Source organism: Artibeus jamaicensis, unplaced genomic scaffold (genome assembly GCF_021234435.1).
Source record: "Artibeus jamaicensis isolate MK-2021 breed Jamaican fruit bat unplaced genomic scaffold, CSHL_Jam_final contig_233, whole genome shotgun sequence".
NCBI lineage: Eukaryota > Metazoa > Chordata > Mammalia > Chiroptera > Phyllostomidae > Artibeus > Artibeus jamaicensis.
In genome coordinates this window covers 4,391,965-4,409,716 of record NW_026521486.1, presented here as the reverse complement: position 1 = coordinate 4,409,716, position 17,752 = coordinate 4,391,965, and the positions used below count along the sequence as shown (strand labels likewise).

Genomic DNA, 17,752 nt, shown 5'->3' with positions numbered 1-17,752 from the left:
GCAGACTCCCCTTTGACTTCCTGACCCAGATCGTGCATCCTGTTCTGTACACCACCTTCTAAGAAACTGGCTCTGATTCCAGGCTTTCTCTGGAGGACGAAAGTTTTCACCTTAGGAGTAAGGAATTATTCTGGATCCTTTCTCCAAAGGTTGGGAGCTTCCTAACCAGAGCCAGGGAGGACTGAGGAAACTTCCTGCTTTTAGCTTTGATTCCTGACAGGACAAGTTCAAGTTCATGCTGATGATGCAGTGGCCAAGTGGGCATGTGAGGGTCGTGGAGGAGGCCATTCATCTATCACCCACCGCTCCGCGCCCTGAGGGCAGAAGCAATTCCCTGGACCCGCCCCCTTCCCGTTATGTGGTGTCTCAACTCTGACTTGGCCTGGTCCTAGGACCACCGCAGCTCCAGTGGTCAGCTGCCTCACCTACCCATTCCCCGCTCGCCCCACCCAGCGCCTTTGCGCCATAATCTCCGCCCCTATGCTTTACAGCCCCGCCCCACGACTTGGCGCAGGCCCCGCCCCTTCCCATCTAAGGGGCCGCTAGAGGGGCCCTGAGCAAGATGGCGGTGAACCAGAGCCACACCGAAAATCGCAGAGGTGCCATCATCCCTTACGGTGAAAGGTGCCTGAGGGCAAGCTCAGGGTGCGGTCAGAGGAGGGAGGAGACAGACTGGGTAGCGGGGGCGACTTGCGAACTCCCAGCGAATCAGGGACTTTCCCGCCTTTTCCAGGGCTTCACGCTTAGCTCCGCCTCTGACGTTAGCGTAAGTGCACCGCCTCGCGGGAGTTCCCGGTAGCGGAGGTGGCGCGAGCCGGAGCGGGTGGCTCTGCGCCGGTGGAGGCGGAGCGCGTCACCCGGGGTGTGTGGGAAGGTGGAGGGAGCGCGCCGCCTCCGGTGTGTGAGGACCGGGCGGGAGAGGAGCGCGCTGCGCAGAGGAAATGTGAGGGCGCCCCGGCGGCCGTGAGCAGTCGCGCCGCTACTGCGGGTGCTGTGCAGCTGCCGCCGGGCGGGAGCTCGCGACCTTTGTAGGGCGACAGCCGTGGCCGCGCTTTTCACTCGGGGGAACAAGGTCCTGGACTTCAGGAGGCTGAAGGGGGCTTGTGAGCTGAACATTCTAGAAAGATCCTGACCTGTCGGGGGCCTCGCCTCCCCTCAGAACTTCCCAGGGGCCCCTTTCTTCTTGGCCCGAGGCTGCCCTGACAGACCCCCGGGTGCCCAGGAAGAGTGGCGCTCCCGCAGCGTCGCAGGGCGCCTTGGGGTTGGCACCTATTGCTTTGAGGGTGCATCGCTGCGGCATCGCTGCTCGCCCCTCCGCTGGCCGCCATCAGGCTCAGTCTGGGGGAGAAGGTTTTCACCTCCCCACCTCGTGCCTCGACTCCCCCCTTAATCCCCCGGCCCCCCGTGTCTCGCAGAGTCCTGCTGGTGTCCCCGCGGAGCTCCTCTGAGTCGTGCCCCACTCTGCTCCGCTCGCCCTCGCTTTCCTGGGCGGTCGCCGGAACGCCAGGGCCGCCCTGAAAGCCAGCGCGGAGCTCGGGTGGGACTGAGCGCATCTAAGTCGCTTGGATTGCGTTTGTCGGGAAGATCCATTAAGACAGTTCCACATGCCGATGTCCAGATCTTTTTCGTATGCTTCCTTCTCCCGACGCGTTTCTTGACATATTTCCGCGCGTCCTCCTTTGCTCCCGAAGGAGCTCCTCGCTTCCCTCGGGTTTGCAGTCGGAGATGCAGTCGTTTGCGCAGCCTTCGCGCACCGGCCCAGAGCGCTTTGTCCCGTGTGCCTGTGACTTTGCCAGGAAGTGCTTCGGACCTGGGCTCTGGATGTCCCCTCACTCGGGCTTCCTGCCCGTTTGTCCCTCTGCTTTTCTGCCTGTGTGTCGGAGTCAGAAAATGAGGTATTAAAAAAAAATGATAACAAATCAATGTTATAATCCTTTGAGTGATCTTTTTGGGGTCCATATGCTCTTGAATACTTCATCATAGCCAAGCACTGTTCTGAGAGTTTTATACTTAAAACTGCTCCACCCACAGTGAGGCCCAGTAGTGTTGGCCCCGCTTCACAGGTGGGAAACGGAAACGAAGAAAAGTTATTCGCCCCACATTCTAAGGCCAGTGCCACGTGCGGGAGCTTTGATTTGGGGTTCAGCCTCGGTATTGGGCACTAACTGCGAGGAAAAGGACTGCTTCTCTGCTTTCTCATCAAAGAAGGCCTTGTCAGGACGGCGGATTTCAAGAACAGCCCTGAGAGGGAGAAGGTCGATTACATTTTGACTTCTGCCTTCCGCAGGGCACACTGGAGCGCTTCTCACAGCTGAACACTCCACGGTGTTTTGTGGAGGTGCTTTCCCCCTTCCAACAGAGGATCACAGATGTGATGGCTGCTGGTGAAGGTGGAAGACATTGAGGGTTTGTTTTAAAAACCCATATTCCAAAACTTGTGCAGTTAATTTCATGTGTATTTATTGGAGAAAAGTTAGAAAACATTTAAACCACCCCGGATCCCAACATCTAGTGCTGTTTACATTTTATGTATCCTTTCCCACTTTCTCCTATGGAAAAATACACATTCTCATTTATCGGTATATTGAGAATGCATTCCAGAATCAAAATCTGCGTTATTGTTTTCAATGGCTAATATTCTAGTGTGCATAAATCTTTGCTCAAGCCCCTATCTGGGATATTCTGGTTTTAATGTGTCATTGCTGTCAATTTTGCTTCAGTGAACGTTTGTGAGAATGTATCTTTGCACACCTGTCAGAACGTTCCTTTGGGATGTGTTCTTGAAAGTGGATTTGTGGGATCAGGTGATATAGACTTTAAAAAAAGATTTTAAAATATTTTTATAATATGAAAATTCTTGTCACAATATTAAAAACATATATATATATATATATATATATATATATATACACACACATTTGCAAAATCACCCTGTGGAATTATATCAATTTACATTCCTCTCAGTACTCTGAGTGACCATTTCACCACAACCTTGCCAACACATATCTCTGCCGGTCTGATGTGTGAATAATGAAAAATTATTGCTAGTGAAGTTATCTTGTTTCCCTATAGCTATTGGCTATTTATATGTCTTTGGGAAATTTTCTTGGTTCATAAATTTTCTCCATTTTTACTAAGTTCATTTGTTGATGTAGTAAAAAAGTAATAGAAAATTTATCTTCTTTACCATTAAGAAATAAAACTTGTATATATTTAAGGTGTACAACATGACAATTTGATATACATACACGCAGTGAAATGATTACTACAGTCAAGCTATTAGCATCTCATATAGTTACCATTTTTGCGTGATGAGTATACTTGAGCTCTATTCTCTTAGAATATTTTCAGTGTGCAGTACAGTATTACTGATGCAGTCATGACTGTACATGAGATCTCTAGATTTATTCATCCTATGTGACTGCAGATTTGAGCCTTTGACCAACCTCTCCCCATTCCCCGCTCCCCTGAGACCCCTTGTAATTACTGTTCTATTCTCTGCATCTGTGCATTTAACTCTTTCTTGTTTCTGTTTAGATTTCACATGTAAATGAGATCATACAATATATCTCTTTCTCTTCTGGGTTTATCCATGTTGTATGGATAAACAGGATAAACAACATGGATAAAGCATGTAACAGAATTGCCTTTCTCATGACTGAATAATATTTTATGATATATCTGTATATGTATATGTTTTTTCTTCATTCATGGACAGACATTTACATTGTTTCCAAAGCTTGGCTATTGTGAGTAATGCCACAGTGCACACAGGAATAAAGATATCATGTTTTTGTTTCCTTTGAAAATATGCCCAGAAGTGGGATTGCTGAACCATATTGTAGTTCTGTTTTTATTACATTGATTGATTTTCATATGTTGAACCATTCTTGCATTCCAGGAACAAATCCCACTTGGTTGTGGTATATAATCCTTTTAAAGTGCTGTTATATTCAGTTTACTAGTATTTTGTTGAGGATTTTTACATGAGGATTTTTCAGGGATATTGATCTGTAGTTTTTTTCTTCATTAAACATTTTCTCAGTCGTAAGCTTTTGATTAGAGTCTAGAGTTCTGGACTGACTTTTGGAGTTCCCTACTCTCCTCTTTTTGTGGACATCCTGTTTTTTCATAGTCTTAAAAAGCCTTTTTTTATCCACTCACCACCACTCTGGCTCCAGTTCTTATTACCTCACATCAGGACTATTTTAGGAACTCTTTTTTCTCCATCACCATTTGTCCCCTTGTACCCACTTCTATTTTAGGAACTCTTAAACTGGCCCCTGGATATACCACCACCTCCTTGATCATGTGACTGTCCTGCTCCAACAGCTGCAGCTCACACTCCTCCCCGTTTGTCAAATGGTATCTTCAAGCTCTGGTCTCAGCATGGCTTTCCAGCTGTGTCTCACTGTTTCTCCCAACCTTACTTCCACACAGCTCTGATGAATCCACATAGGTAGGCTGCTCCCAAGTGCGGTTTGCTTTCTACTGCATACCTCTGCTGATGCAGCTCCTGCCCCTCCATTAAAACTGCTTGGTTTCCATCAGGATTGTCCCCTATCTTCACCCCTGCCTACTGAAATATTGTTCACCCCTTAAGAATCAGTTCAGCCCTGGTTGGTGTAGCTCAGTGGATTGAGCATGAGCCTGTGAACCAGAGGATTGCGGTTTGATTCCCAGTCAGGGCACATGCCTGGGTTGCAGGCCAGTTCCCAGCAGGGGACGCACGAGAGGCAACCGTACATTGATACTTCTCTCCCTCTCTCCTTCCCTTCCCCTCTAAAGATAAATAAATAAAAAAATTTTAAAAAGAATCAACTCATATTTCAGCCTTTCTATAAAGTCTTTCCTAGTTACTCCAACCAAAAGTAATGTCTCCTTCCACTTAGTTGCCATGACATTTTTGTGTCATTTATGTGATGTGTGCCATATATTGCTTGTGTCATTACCTGTATTCATGTTTTAATTTGTTCATTCTTTCAATAAGTACTTAGCACCACCCACTTTGCTAGGACTAAAGTGGCAAAGAGGGCAGGCATTGCCCTTAATGATCACCAGGAAAGACATTGAACGAAACAACACATATGATAGTTACTAAGAAAGAAAAAACCCCAGTAGGACACTATGAGTGAGAGTAGGATGAATCCAAGTTTTTCAGGTTAAGAGTGAAGGGAGAACATGGGGGGCTGAGGGAGCAACATGCCAGAGGATTCTGGAGCATTCTGCACACCTTACCTTCTTTAACATTTACATTAGCACAGTACTTTTTACAATATTGATTTGAGAGAGAAAGAAACATCACTTTGTTGTTCTGCTAATTTATGCATTCATTGGTTGCTTCTTGTACGTGCCCTGCCTGGAGATTGAACCAGCAACCGTGGTGTGTCAGGACCATGCTCGAACCAACTCAGCTACCTGGCCAGGGCCATTGGCATAGTGCTTGATAGTTACTGCATAAGAAGTATAAGCATTAATGAATAAACAGTAAGAATACAAGTAGCTTTGATAAGAAACAGAATCCAGAGCTAAAGAGGGAGAAAAATAACTGTGAATTGTCGGAGAATAAAATCATTTAAATTCCTTGTATGTCAATAAAGGTGGTAGTAGTGGCAGCAGCTAGCATTTATTATTTGCTCTAGGCTGGGGACTGTGCTAAGAGGATTGTGTTTGTCGCTTTACGTAACGTTTACACTGTGTGCTGTCCGCCCTTTCTCTTCTGCAGTGTCTTGCAGCATTGTCACGATGTGGACCTCTCCTTCCCTCAGCCACCAGAGGGATCGAACCTCTTCAGTGGTACAAAGAGGGGAACGTTGCTTCTCACTTCATACCGGGTAATTTCTCTTCCTGTTTCATTCGTCTGCCTTAAAATGGAGAGTGGTTAACCTCTCAGTTTCAGGACGTTTTAAAACACCCGCGCTTTGAGATTTTCCGTGTTGAAGAACAATGGAAGAAAATGGGGGATGCTTCTCAGGCCAGGATGCTAAAGCAACCTTGGCCTCAGAATTGTTTGTATATGTCTCAATCCGTGGACAATTTGTGTTCCATCCCCAAAGTCTCTTTCCTCTCCCAGGTGATCTTCGTGACTTCACACTCGGTCAGCGATCCCCTGTTCTCTTTCATGATGCCATTCCATCTCATAAGCAACTGCACCGTTGAACAGCCCATCTTTGCCGCCAACTACATTAAGGGAACCATTCGGGCAGCCCCAGATGGTAAGTGTTTACACTCAGAAGTGTATTTTTGTCTGAAAACCTTCCAGAAGGTTTAAGATTCAGACTTGGCTCATGTCGGGGTTCGAACGAAAGAGAGCTGCCCGGCTTCTTTGGGCAGCGCTTCTCTCAGTGTTTGCAGAAGTGTTTGCAGAAGTCCTGCAGTTACCAGCCGAGCCGCCTGCTGCCTGCCGCCTGCCGCCTGCTGCTCAGTGAGAGTGTGCCGTTTCCTCCCCCAGGTGGCTGGGAGGGGCAGGCTACTTTTAAATTAGCCTTCAGGAGAGGAGGTGCCATCAAGTTTTTCCAGCTGCTGATGAATGCTGCCTCTGCTGGTGAGCAAAACGATAAAGCTCTTAAGCACTTTGGGGTTTTGAGACTTGTGGAATTGAAGGAGGACTGTTACCCAGTTAAGATGGTCTGGGCTCTGGTGGTTGCACATGTATTTGGCAGGCGTTTCCTGAGCCTACCTACTCTGTGCTGAGGACAGTACTATGTGCTGGGAACAGAGAGATTATTCATCCCCTCCCTGTCTGTAAGGAGCTGCCATCCAGAGGGAATTTACAATCAGACACCTGCCTGACTAGTTGTACCTGATAATCTTTTGTCCCTCGAAATGCCAGTCTCAGATATCACTGACTAGTCTCTTTCTCGTGGCAGGGAGCCCCCACTGCCTGAGCTTTCCTCCTGATCCGTCTTTTTGTCATCTCTTGCCCTGGCTTTGCTTTTGTTTCTCTTAGGGTTAGTCCCCATCTTCGATGAGAGGAGGGGAGAGGTCAAGCCTTAGAGTACCCTCTAGTGGATGTACCAGAGAACTCTTTCGAACTTTGAATACAAATAATTTTTATGATGTATTTTATTTAGTCCAGCCTCACGCCATACTCTTCACTCTCTCACCTTTCATACTTCAGTCCAACTGGACTTCTTTGTGCCTTGCTCCCTCCTCTCTGAGTCTTCACAATATTTGCTCTGTCTGGGCTGCCCTCTCCCTTTCTCCCTGGCCTCCCAACCCCCAACTTCAATCCAGTAAAGACGAACACAAGCTAGTAGAGACCGACAGATGCACCGTGGCGTCCTGTAACAGAGACACGGACGAAGTGCTGGGGCGCACAAAAGGGTGGAGTGAACTTTCTAGCTTCGAAAACTGGCTGGATCCTGATGCTGTAAACCATGGTCAAGTATATGAGACAGTTTAAGTCGAAGAGGAAATGAGTTTAATTTTAGGCCTAATAATACTAGCTAACATTTATTGAATGTTTACCATTTGCTACAGATTTCCAAGCCCTTTTAAAGAATTAAAGAGTCCCCATTTTGCCAAATTTATCTTTTCAGCTGCCCGAGGAACTCCATTTAGAAATATAAATTACTGGTTTGGCAGTCCAGAACTGTTTGTCATTACTGGGCAGGGGAGTGTGATGTGCAACCAAGAGCTGCCTTGTCCAGGTAAGGCGTGGCAGGGACGTTCTTCCTGGGAGGTGGGAAGTATACCAGGGGCTCAGATCTACCCACTGCCAGCTTGCCTCCAGCTCTGCTGCAGAGAGCATCGGAGGTTTGGGGATTGGAAAATGGTCGAGTCCGTGACTTCATTTCCAGACTGAAACCCAATGGCAAGGGTTTTCAGGCTTACTTTTAATTATAATATACAAATACGGAACGTGCTTGGGCAGCTCCCATTAGCGGAAACCTTTACCTCCTGCTTATAGCCTGAGCGGAAAACATGTGCTCTTTTTCACCCCTTCCTCCCCATTTCACACAAGCACAGCCATCAGGCGTGTACCGTGCCCTTCAGCCTCACTAGGGACTCCAGCCCTGGGCTTCATGGCCTGTGACGTTTAACAGTTGTGCCTGTCCCCAGCTGCTGAGTCATATTCCTGGGAGGTGACAGGTCATCAATTCTCAAATGCTGTCCACTGCGCACTGGTAGGCCACAAAGGATCTCCTCATAGGCTGCCCATGGACCCCCAAATGTGGGTCCTTTCTTGGATTCTTCTTGGACTACAACGTGCGTGTCCACTGGCTTTTAATTTTGTATACAATTGAAGGATGCTTATTTGTAACCTTAATAGTTACCTTAGTTTTTTAAGAGTTATTAAAATCTAATACTCAAGAATCTGAAAGTAAATGTTGAAATTCACATAGCAAAAACCAACCATTTCAAAATGTACAATTCAGTGGCATATAATCTATTCACAATGTGGTGCAACCATCAGCTCTGATTTCAAAGTGTTTTTATCACCCCATAAAACACCCCATTATTCCCCACTAAGTAATAATTCTCCACTTAGAAATAGTTCCCCATCATCCCGTCCCAGCATCTTTTGTTATACCCTAATCTGTTATTTCTCCCTATGGATTTCTTATTCCGAATAGATCATAAGAAGAGTCATACAGCACTTTGTTTTGTAGCTTTTGTCTGTGGCTTGTTCACTTAGCAGAATGTCTCCAAGGTTCATCCGAGCAGTAGCGTGTGTCAGTACTTCATTCTTTTCGTGGCTGAATGATATTTCATTCTCTGTATATATACCACAGTCTGCATTCATCCACTGATGGCCATTTGACTTATTTCCATCTTTTACTGTTATGAATACAAGCTGCTATAAAGTTTGTATGGAGGTTTCAGTGTGGGCATGTTTTCATTTCTCTTGGGCATCTATCTACGTAGGATTGGAATAACTGGGCCACCTCGTGACTCAATGTTTAACTTTTCGAGGAGCCACTGATCTGTTTTCCACGCACCTGCACCAATTTAACTTCCCACCAGCAGTACAAGTCCCTGTGTCTCCGTATCCTTGCCAACATTTATTTTCCTTTTTGTTTTTGTTGTTTATATTAGAGCCATCCTAGTGAGTGTGAGGTGGTACCTGGTTGTGTTTTTATTTTTATCCTCATGTGAGGATATGTGCATTGATTTGAGTGAGGGAAGGAGAGAGAGACAAAGAGAGAGATCTATTGGTTGCCTCTTGTATATGCCCCGACAGGGGATTAAACCTGCAACCTAGGTATATGCTAACCAGGAATGGAACCCATAACCTTTTCATGAACAGGATGACGCTCCAACCAATTGAGCTAGCCAGCCAGGGCTCTTTGTGGTTTTCATTTGCATGTCTTTAATGGCAAATGATGTTGAATATCTTTTCCTATGCTTGTTAGCCATTTGTATGTCTTCTTTGGAGGTACATCTCTCCACGTCCTTTGCCCATTTTTTCCTTGGGTAATTTATCTTTTTGTCATTGAGTTGTATGGGTTCTTTACATATTCTGGATGTGAATCCCTTCTCATATGTGCAATTTGCAAATATGTTTTCCCATTCAGTAGGTTGTCTTTCACATTCTTGATAACGTTCTTTGATGAACAAAAGTTATAAATTACAATTTTTAAAAAATGTTTTGATTTAAGAGAGAGAGATCAATCTGTTAGCCACTGATTTGTACATTCGTTGGTCGATTTTTATGTGTGTCCTGACCAGGGCTTGAACCCATAGCTTTGGCATGTCGGGACGATGCTCTAACCAACTGAGCTACCTAGTCAGGACATATGTAATTTCCTTCTTGTCTCTAGTCATTTTTTAAAATTTAAAGTCTATTTTTTCTTGATAGTATAGCTACCCTTGCTCTCTTTCGGTTACTATTTACATGTAGTATCTTTTTCCATTCTTTAAAAAAATTTTTTTGTTATCTTCACCTGAGGACATTTTTTCATTGCTTCTACAGAGAGAGGAAGTGGAGGGGGGAGATAGAGACAGAGGCAGAGACATCGCTGTGAGAAAGAAACAGCAATTGGTTACCTTCTGTGTGTGCCCTGATTGGGGATCAAACCTGCAACCTACGCATGTGCCCCAGCCGGGAATCGAACCTGCCACCTTTCAGTGTACAGGACAGTGCTCCAACCGACTGAGCCACACTGGCTAGGGTTCTTTTTTTTTTTTTCTTTAAGTAAAATGTTCTATTTCATGTTTTTTCATTCTTCTGCTTTCAATCTATTTGTGTCTTTGTATCTCAAGTAAGTCTCTTATACACCCTGGCTGATGTGGTTCAGTGGATTGAGTGCCAGTAGAGGCAATCAATGTACAATCAATGTTTCTTTCCCTTTCTTTCTCCCTCCTTTCCTTTCTCTCTAAAAATAAATAAATAAAATCCTAAAAAAATAAAGTAAGTTGCCCTGGCTGGTGTGGCTCAGTGGATTGAACGCCAGCCTACGAACTGAAGGGTCACGAGTTAGATTCCCAGTCAGGGCACATGCCTGGGTTGCAGGCCAGGTCCCTGGTTGTGGGTGCATGAGAGGCAACCACACATTGATGTTTCTTTTTTCTTTCCCTCTCTTTCTCCTTCCCTTCCCCTCTTCTTAAAAATAAATACATAAAATCTTTAAAAGTAAGTCTTCTGTACACAGCATAAAACCGAATGTTGAGTTTTTATTCTGCCAATCTCTGGTTGGAAGACGTCATCAAGAAGGCATGGCTGCCAGTTGTTCTGAAAGCCTCCCTTGTCTTGAAGTGTTTGTTCTGCTTGCCTTTCCTGCTCCAGGAAGCAGCTCCAGGGATTAAAGCCTTGACAGAGAAGTGAGGTATGGAGACTACCAGGATGTATACATGACTGAGTTCAGTTAGGACCTCTATATAAAAACTTCTGAGATTCGACGGGTGGGTGCGGAGATCTTACTGGTCTTGAGGCCACCCAAGACAACCTCATAAATAAGTTCCTTTATTGGTTAAAACTGCCACTTACCAATGTGGAGAGGTCTGCTTGTTTCTTTGCCCTCTCCGCACCCTCTATGTAGGGGCGCCCAGTTTGAGATCATACTGGGAAGCTCCCGAGGAGAATGCAGACATCTCTATCTTTAGATTGGAGAGTTTAATCCATTTGTATTTAAAGCAGTTACTGTAATGGGAGCCTCTCTGTCATTTCTTACATTCTGTATAGCTTTTTGTCCCTCATTTCTTGGCACTACTGTCTTCTTCTTTTGGGCTAAATTGATATTTTTATAGTAGGAAGTTTAAATTCCTTTCTTATTTCCTTTTGTATATATTTTATAGCTATTTTCTTTGTGGTTACCATGGAGGTTACATTTAACATCCTAAAGTTGTAATACTAATTTGAATTTTTCCCAACTTAACTTTAAAAACATACAAACACTCTGCACCTTTACAGTTCCTTCTTCATATATTTCAGCTAATGTCACAAAATTACATCTTTATACATTGTGTGCCACAAAATATAATCTAATAATTCTTTTTAAGGTACTACTCTCTTAAATTATGTAAAAAACAAAAAAATGGAGTTACGAACCATTGTTACAACAATGTTGGTTTTTATAATTGCCCAATGATTAACCTTTATTGAGATCTTAATTTCTTCATACAGCTTCAGATTACTGTTTAGTGTCCTTCCACTTCACCCTGCCAGACTCCCTTAAACATGTCTTGCAGGGCAAGTCAAGTGATAACGAACACCCTCAGCCTTTATTTATCTGGAAATGTCTTAATTTCTCTCCCACTCTTGAAGAAATTTGGCCAAATATAGCATTGCTTTTTGACATTTTTTTTCTGGCCTCTAAATAATTTCGGATGAGAAATCTACTGCTTATCTTTTTTTAAATTTTATTTATTTTTACTTCTAGAGAGAGGGGAAGGGAAGGAGAAAGAGAGGGAGAGAAACATCACTGTGTGGTTGTGTCTTGCATACCCCCTACTGGGGACCTGGCCCACAACCTGGGCATGTGCCCTGACTGGGAATCAAACCAGCAACCCTTTGGTTTGCAGGCCTGTGCTCAATCCACTGAGCTACAACAGCCAGGGCTATTGATTATCTTATTGAAGATCCCTTACATGTAATGATTCACATCACTCTTGCTGATTTCAAGATTCTTTGTCTTTGGCTTTTGTGAATTTGATTGTAATGTGTCTTGGTGTGGCTCTCTTTAAGTTATCTCTGGGAATTTGTTAAGATTCTTAGATGTTTATATTCATGTCTTTAATCAAATTGGGGAAGCTTTCAGCTATTATTTCTTCAAATATTCTTTCTACCCCTTTTTCTCTTTTTCTTAGACTTCCATGCAGTGTGTATGTTGCTCTCTGTTTGATGGTGGCCTACTGGTTCCTGAGGCTCTGTTCACTTTTCTTCAATCAATTTTCTTTCTCTTCCTCAATCTCAACAATTTCCTTTCTTAACAGTTCAATGATTCTTTCTTCTGCCTATTCAAATCTAAATTTCAATCCCTCTTCTTAATTTTTCATTTAGGTTTTTGTACTTTTTAAAAATATATATATTTTATTGATTATGCCATTACAGTTGTCCCATCCCCCTCTTCATTCCTCTCCACCCTGCACAGCCCTCCCCCACCATTTCCCCCCTTTAGTTTATGTCCATGTGTCACAAGTTCTTTAGATTCTGTGTTTCCCATACTATTCTTGCCCTCCCCCTGTCTATTTTCTACCTACCGTCTATGCTACTTATTCTCTGTACCTTCTCTCCTCTTCTCCTCCTCCCACTCCCCTGTTGCTAACCCTCCATTTCTATGGTTCTGCTCCTGATCTAGCTGTCCTCTTAGTTTGCTTTTGTTTTAACTGTGGTTGTTAATAACTGTGAGTTTGCTGTCCTTTCACTGTTCATATTTTTATCTTCTTTTTCTTAGATAAGTCCCTTTAACATTTCATGTAATAAGGGCTTGGTGATGATGAACTCCTTGAACTTGACCTTATCTGAGAAGCACTTTATCTGTCCTTCCATTCTAAATGAAAGCTTTGCTGGATAGAGCAGTCTTGGATGTAGGTCTTTGGATTTCATGATTTGGAATACTTCTTTTCAGCCTCTTCTTGCCTGTAAGGTCTCTTTTGAGAAATCCGCTGACAGTCTGATGGGAACTCCTTTGTAGGTGACTGTCCCCTTATCTCTTGCTGCTTCTAGAATTCTGTCCTTCATTTTAATCTTGGCTAATACAATTATGATGTGCCTTGGTGTGTTCCTTCTTGGGTCCAACTTCTTTGGGACTCTCTGAGCTTCCTGGATTTCCTGGAAGTCTATTTCCTTTGCCAGATTGGGGAAGTTCTCCTTTATTATTTGTTCAAATAAGTTTTCCACTTGTTGCTGTTCCTCTTCCCCTTCTAGTACCCCTATAATTCGGATGTTGGAGCGTTTAAAGATGTCCTGGAGGTTCCTAAGCCTCTCCTCATTTTTTTGAATTCTTGTTTCTTCATTCTTTTCTGTTTGGTCATTTTTTTCTTCCTTCTGGTCCACTTGATTGATTTGAGTCCCAGTTTCCTTTCCATCACTATTGGTTTCCTGTGCATTTCTCTTCATTCCACTTAGTTTAGCCTTCATTTGTTCATCTGATTTGTTCATCTAATTTGTTCAACTGGTTGACTAAAATCAACCAGTTCTGTGAGCATTCTGTTCACCATTGTTTTGAACTGTGCATCTGATAGGTTGGCTATCTCTTGGTTGCTTAGAAGTATTGGCTCTGGAGCTTTGAGCTGTTCTTCTTCTTGAGCCATAATGTTTTGGTCTGTTCGCTCCTGTTAGGTATGAGGGGCGGAGCCTTAGGTGTTCACCAGGGCAGGGTGACCCAGTCGCTGGGTTGTGACAATGTATGTGGGGGTGGGGTCAGAGAGGGGCAATGGTGTTTGTTCTGCTTTCTCTCAGATTTTAGTCCCCTCTGCTGCTTCCCACAAGCAAACTGGGCCCTTCTGGTGCTGGTTCCCAGATGTGTGGGCTTGTGCACCCTCCAGGCCCTGTGGGTCTCTCCAACGAACTCTGTGAGCCTGGGAGCTTCTCCCAGCACCTCGACCCCAAAAGTTTTTCCAATTGGTGCTTTTAGGCTTTAATTCCCGTCACTGGGGCCCTGGTTTGCATGTTCTATCTCACTGCTCGCTCCTTCACCTGGCTTATCTGAGTGTGAATATGTGACCACAGTTAGCCAGCTGCCTTATGCCCTCACTGGGTCTGCCATTGCCACCCCACACCTGGGATCTGCCAACTGCCGCCTGCATGCCTGGGTCAGTCCAGCCGCTTTTTCCTGCGCGACCCCCGTTCTGCCAGCCACTGACTCCGCCCCTCTTACCAGTCTGGCTGAATGGTTCATTGTTGTCGGACTTCCGTACAGTTCAATTTTCTGTGTTTTAGTTGCGTTTTTGTTACTAAAACTTTGTTGTCTTTAAACTTGGTTTGTGCAAGGAGGCACAATGTTTTCACCTATGCTTCCATCTTGACCAGAAGTTCCAGTTTTTGTACTTTTGATCCCCAGAATTTCTTTTTGGTTTCTTGTTAGGTTTTCTGTCTTTATCAATATTTCTATTTTGTTCACACATCATTTTCTTGACTTTCTCCACAGTTTCCTTCAGTTCTTTGAGCATCTTTAAGAAAGTTCTGTAATTTTTTTTCTGGCTAGCTTAAACATAAATATGGATTACAGCAAAATAACTTGGTAGTTGTTCATTCATCTGGCCCAGGTAAGTCACTTTGGGAATGTAGCCAGGGCCCATGTTTACTGTAATATTAATTGGAAATTTGGAAATAATGTGTTCTCCTACAACAGGGGAACTTAATAGCACATATCCATATAATAAAATATAGTCCAGCTTTTAATTTATGAAATGCATTAATAACAAATAATTTTTATGTAATGTCAAATAAGAAGAGCCAGATTTAAAAATTGTACAGTTGTTATAATCATGATTGCATGAACATATTAAAGATATTCTACAAAGAAATATATTAAAATATTTTTTGTATTTGATTGCATTATCGATGACTTTGTAAAATTCATCTTTCTCCATTTTCCAAAAACATATTCCTCATTAAGGATGTATGACTTTATTCATATTCAGAACAAACTTTTATTAAGTAAAGGGAGGCCTACCAGAGAGATCTGTATTATGTAAAACCTGTATCACCCTGGCTGGTATAGCTCAGTGGATTGAGCACAGGCCTGTGAACCAAAAGATCGCAGTTCAATTCCCCGTCAGGGCACATGCCTGGGTTGCAGGCCAGTTCCCAGCAGGGGATGCACCAGAAGCAACCATACATTGATATTTCTCTCCTTCTCTCCTTCCCTTCCTTTCTAAATATAAACAAATAAAATTAAAAAAAAAACCTGTATCTCTGTAAACAACTACAAGTAGTGCAGAGGTATAACTGTAGGGTTGTTTTCATGTTAATTTGAATCGCTCCACAACAGGGAATGATAAAGCCCCCAACCAGTGGTGGCTGAAGGATTTGACTTTACTGTTATTTAGCCCGACTCTCTTCCTGCGTTAGTTTGCTTCAGCATAACTTTTATCTTTTTACTCCTTCTCACTTGTTCCTTGTCCATTCTAAAAAATAAGTTACTGATTTTTTTCTTTTCTTCTCAGCATACCCAGTTGTTGTCTATGGGCCCCAACCTGTGAGATATGGAGCTCTACTGGGAGCATACGGAGCCCCAGCAGCAGGCTACGGAGGCCCACCAGCAGGATACGGAGGCCCAGCAGCAGGCTACGGAGGCCCACCAGAGAGATCTGAAGCCCCACCTATGGAGTACGGATCCCCACCACTTGGGTATGAACCTCTGCCTGTGGGATACGGAGCCCCACCACTTGGGTATGAACCTCTGCCTGTGGGATACGGAGCCCCACCACTTGGGTATGAACCTCTGCCTGTGGGATACGGAGCTCCACCGCCAGGATATGGAATCCCGCCTGCAGAATATGGAACCCCACCAGCTACAAATGAACCCCCATCTGCTAGATGGACAGCTGGGTCCCACAATTCCGCTGCTGCCCAGCCTGCTGGACGTGAGGCTTCTCTTCCTTCCACCTCATCTTCTCAGACCCATTTACCATCTTCTAAGATATAAACCCTGAAGACTCACCAAGCAAAGTAGCACCGTAAAACTGAAGTCAGGATAAGAAGGAGGACTCTCAGGTATGTGTTTAAAGGCCCTTCCCAAGTAGTTGCCTCACCCTTTGGAAGGGCAGTCACAGAGGGAAAGTGAAGCTTTACTTCCATGCCTAGACTTTAGAAGCAGAGTCCACTCTTGATTAGACAGGTAAAGAAGCAGAATTGTAGGGCTAATGCCTCAATAATTTGGTTGATGTTGGGCTCCATTTTTAAAAAGATTTTATTCATTTATTTTTAGAGAGATGGGGGAGGGAGAAAGAGAGGAAGAGAAACACTGATGTACAAGAGATACTTTGATTGGTTGCCTGTTGCGTGCCCCCAGCTGGGGACCTGGCCTGCAACCCAGGCCTGTGCCCTGGCTGGGAATTGAACTGGCGACCCTTTGCTTCACAGTCCGAAGCTCAATCCACTGAGCCACACCAGCCAGGGCAAAATGTATCTACTCTTGATTACTGGTGTGCTTCTCAAAATCTATTCCTGAGAAATGCTTGCATGTGTGCACAAAGATGCGTGTGGGAAGATTTCATTACATTCGTGGTTTCTAACAGCACAGAATTAAAAATAACCTGTATGTTTATTACCAGTAAATATTTAAAGAAACTATAGTACATCTATGCCACATGTGCAAAAACGTCTCAGTCTTATTGTTAAATGAGAAAAGCATGTTTGAGGGACGATGTGCTATAGAAATTTTCAGTCCCATCAGACTGAATGCCCCCTGTTATAACTCACATTTTGTAATGTCTCCTTTACTTCATCGGAATGAAATTTTCCGGCAATCGCATGTGATTCCATACCATTTCAACCAGAATTAATATAATACTATAAATTTGATGTAAAGAAGAAAAATGGAAAAGTGGTTTGTAGTAAAATTGTAAGTATTTTAATATCTCAACTCTCAGATTCCATCATACCAGAGACATGGGGAAGTGACCTAGTGGTGACAGGGTTGCCTCGGGGTGGGGAGCTGCATGGCTGGGGAAAAGGACAGAGAGGGAGACCTAGCTTCTTTCCCTATAAATTGTATTAAGCGCATGTGTACTATACGTTTCTGTCTTGAGCAATGAATAATTTTAAATCTGAGTTAATAGCATGCTAGGCTCTACCTAGCTTATAAATTGTGCAGCGGCTCCTTACAGCCTTCAGGAGAAAGTCCGAACTCCTGGTTTTCACGTGCACGTGGACCATGTTATGCTCCTTAGTGTTAGAGGCTCTGCACAATCTGGCCTGGTCAGCGACCCTCCAGCTGTGAGACCCGGCCAAGCAGAACTAAATGCAGACACCGAACTGCATGGCCTCTGCCTTCCTCCCCACTGCATTCAACTCATCCTTTGAAACAGCTCGGAAGTTCTTCTGAGAAGCTTGTTCCAAGCTCCCCTTCTAGGGTAATTGCCCTTCTTCCAGGCTCGTATTGTGCCCTCAGCGTGTTTCTGGCAAAATCCTTTGCCAGTCCTATTGGGATTGTTTGCGTACTTGATTCCCCCATAACCTGTGAGTTCCTTGAGAGCAGGGGCTGTGTCCCACTGCAGAGGCCTAGCAGCAGGCAAGGGATACAGTGGTGTCTAGTTAACATCTGGCAAGTGAGCGAAGACATAAGTAAGTTGTGATTCTTGACTTATTACACACACACAGCCACTGAGTTCTGGCTACAGCTGAAGACTAGAATGCGCA

The 17,752-nt window shown here is 44.2% G+C and overlaps 1 protein-coding gene across 1 annotated transcript; it reads left to right on the top strand.

Moving 5' to 3' along the window:
* Window positions 1-562: 562 nt before the first annotated feature.
* On the top strand, window positions 563-16,177 carry WBP2NL (WBP2 N-terminal like). Its single transcript, XM_053661914.1, has 6 exons — window positions 563-624; window positions 5,726-5,834; window positions 6,074-6,215; window positions 6,452-6,544; window positions 7,542-7,652; window positions 15,556-16,177. Exons 1-6 carry the CDS (start codon window positions 563-565, stop codon window positions 16,035-16,037), a joined length of 999 nt encoding a protein of 332 aa, XP_053517889.1. The 3' UTR covers window positions 16,038-16,177.
* The last annotated feature ends 1,575 nt before the right edge of the window (window positions 16,178-17,752 follow it).

Coding starts and splice junctions, on each gene's coding strand:
- WBP2NL (XM_053661914.1), top strand. CDS start 563: ATGGCGGTGAACCAGAGCCACACCGAAAATCGCAGAGGTGCCATCATC. Junction 625..5,725: donor ATCATCCCTTACGGTGAAAG/GTGCCTGAGGGC, acceptor TCTCTTCTGCAG/TGTCTTGCAGCATTGTCACG. Junction 6,545..7,541: donor GATGAATGCTGCCTCTGCTG/GTGAGCAAAACG, acceptor TTATCTTTTCAG/CTGCCCGAGGAACTCCATTT.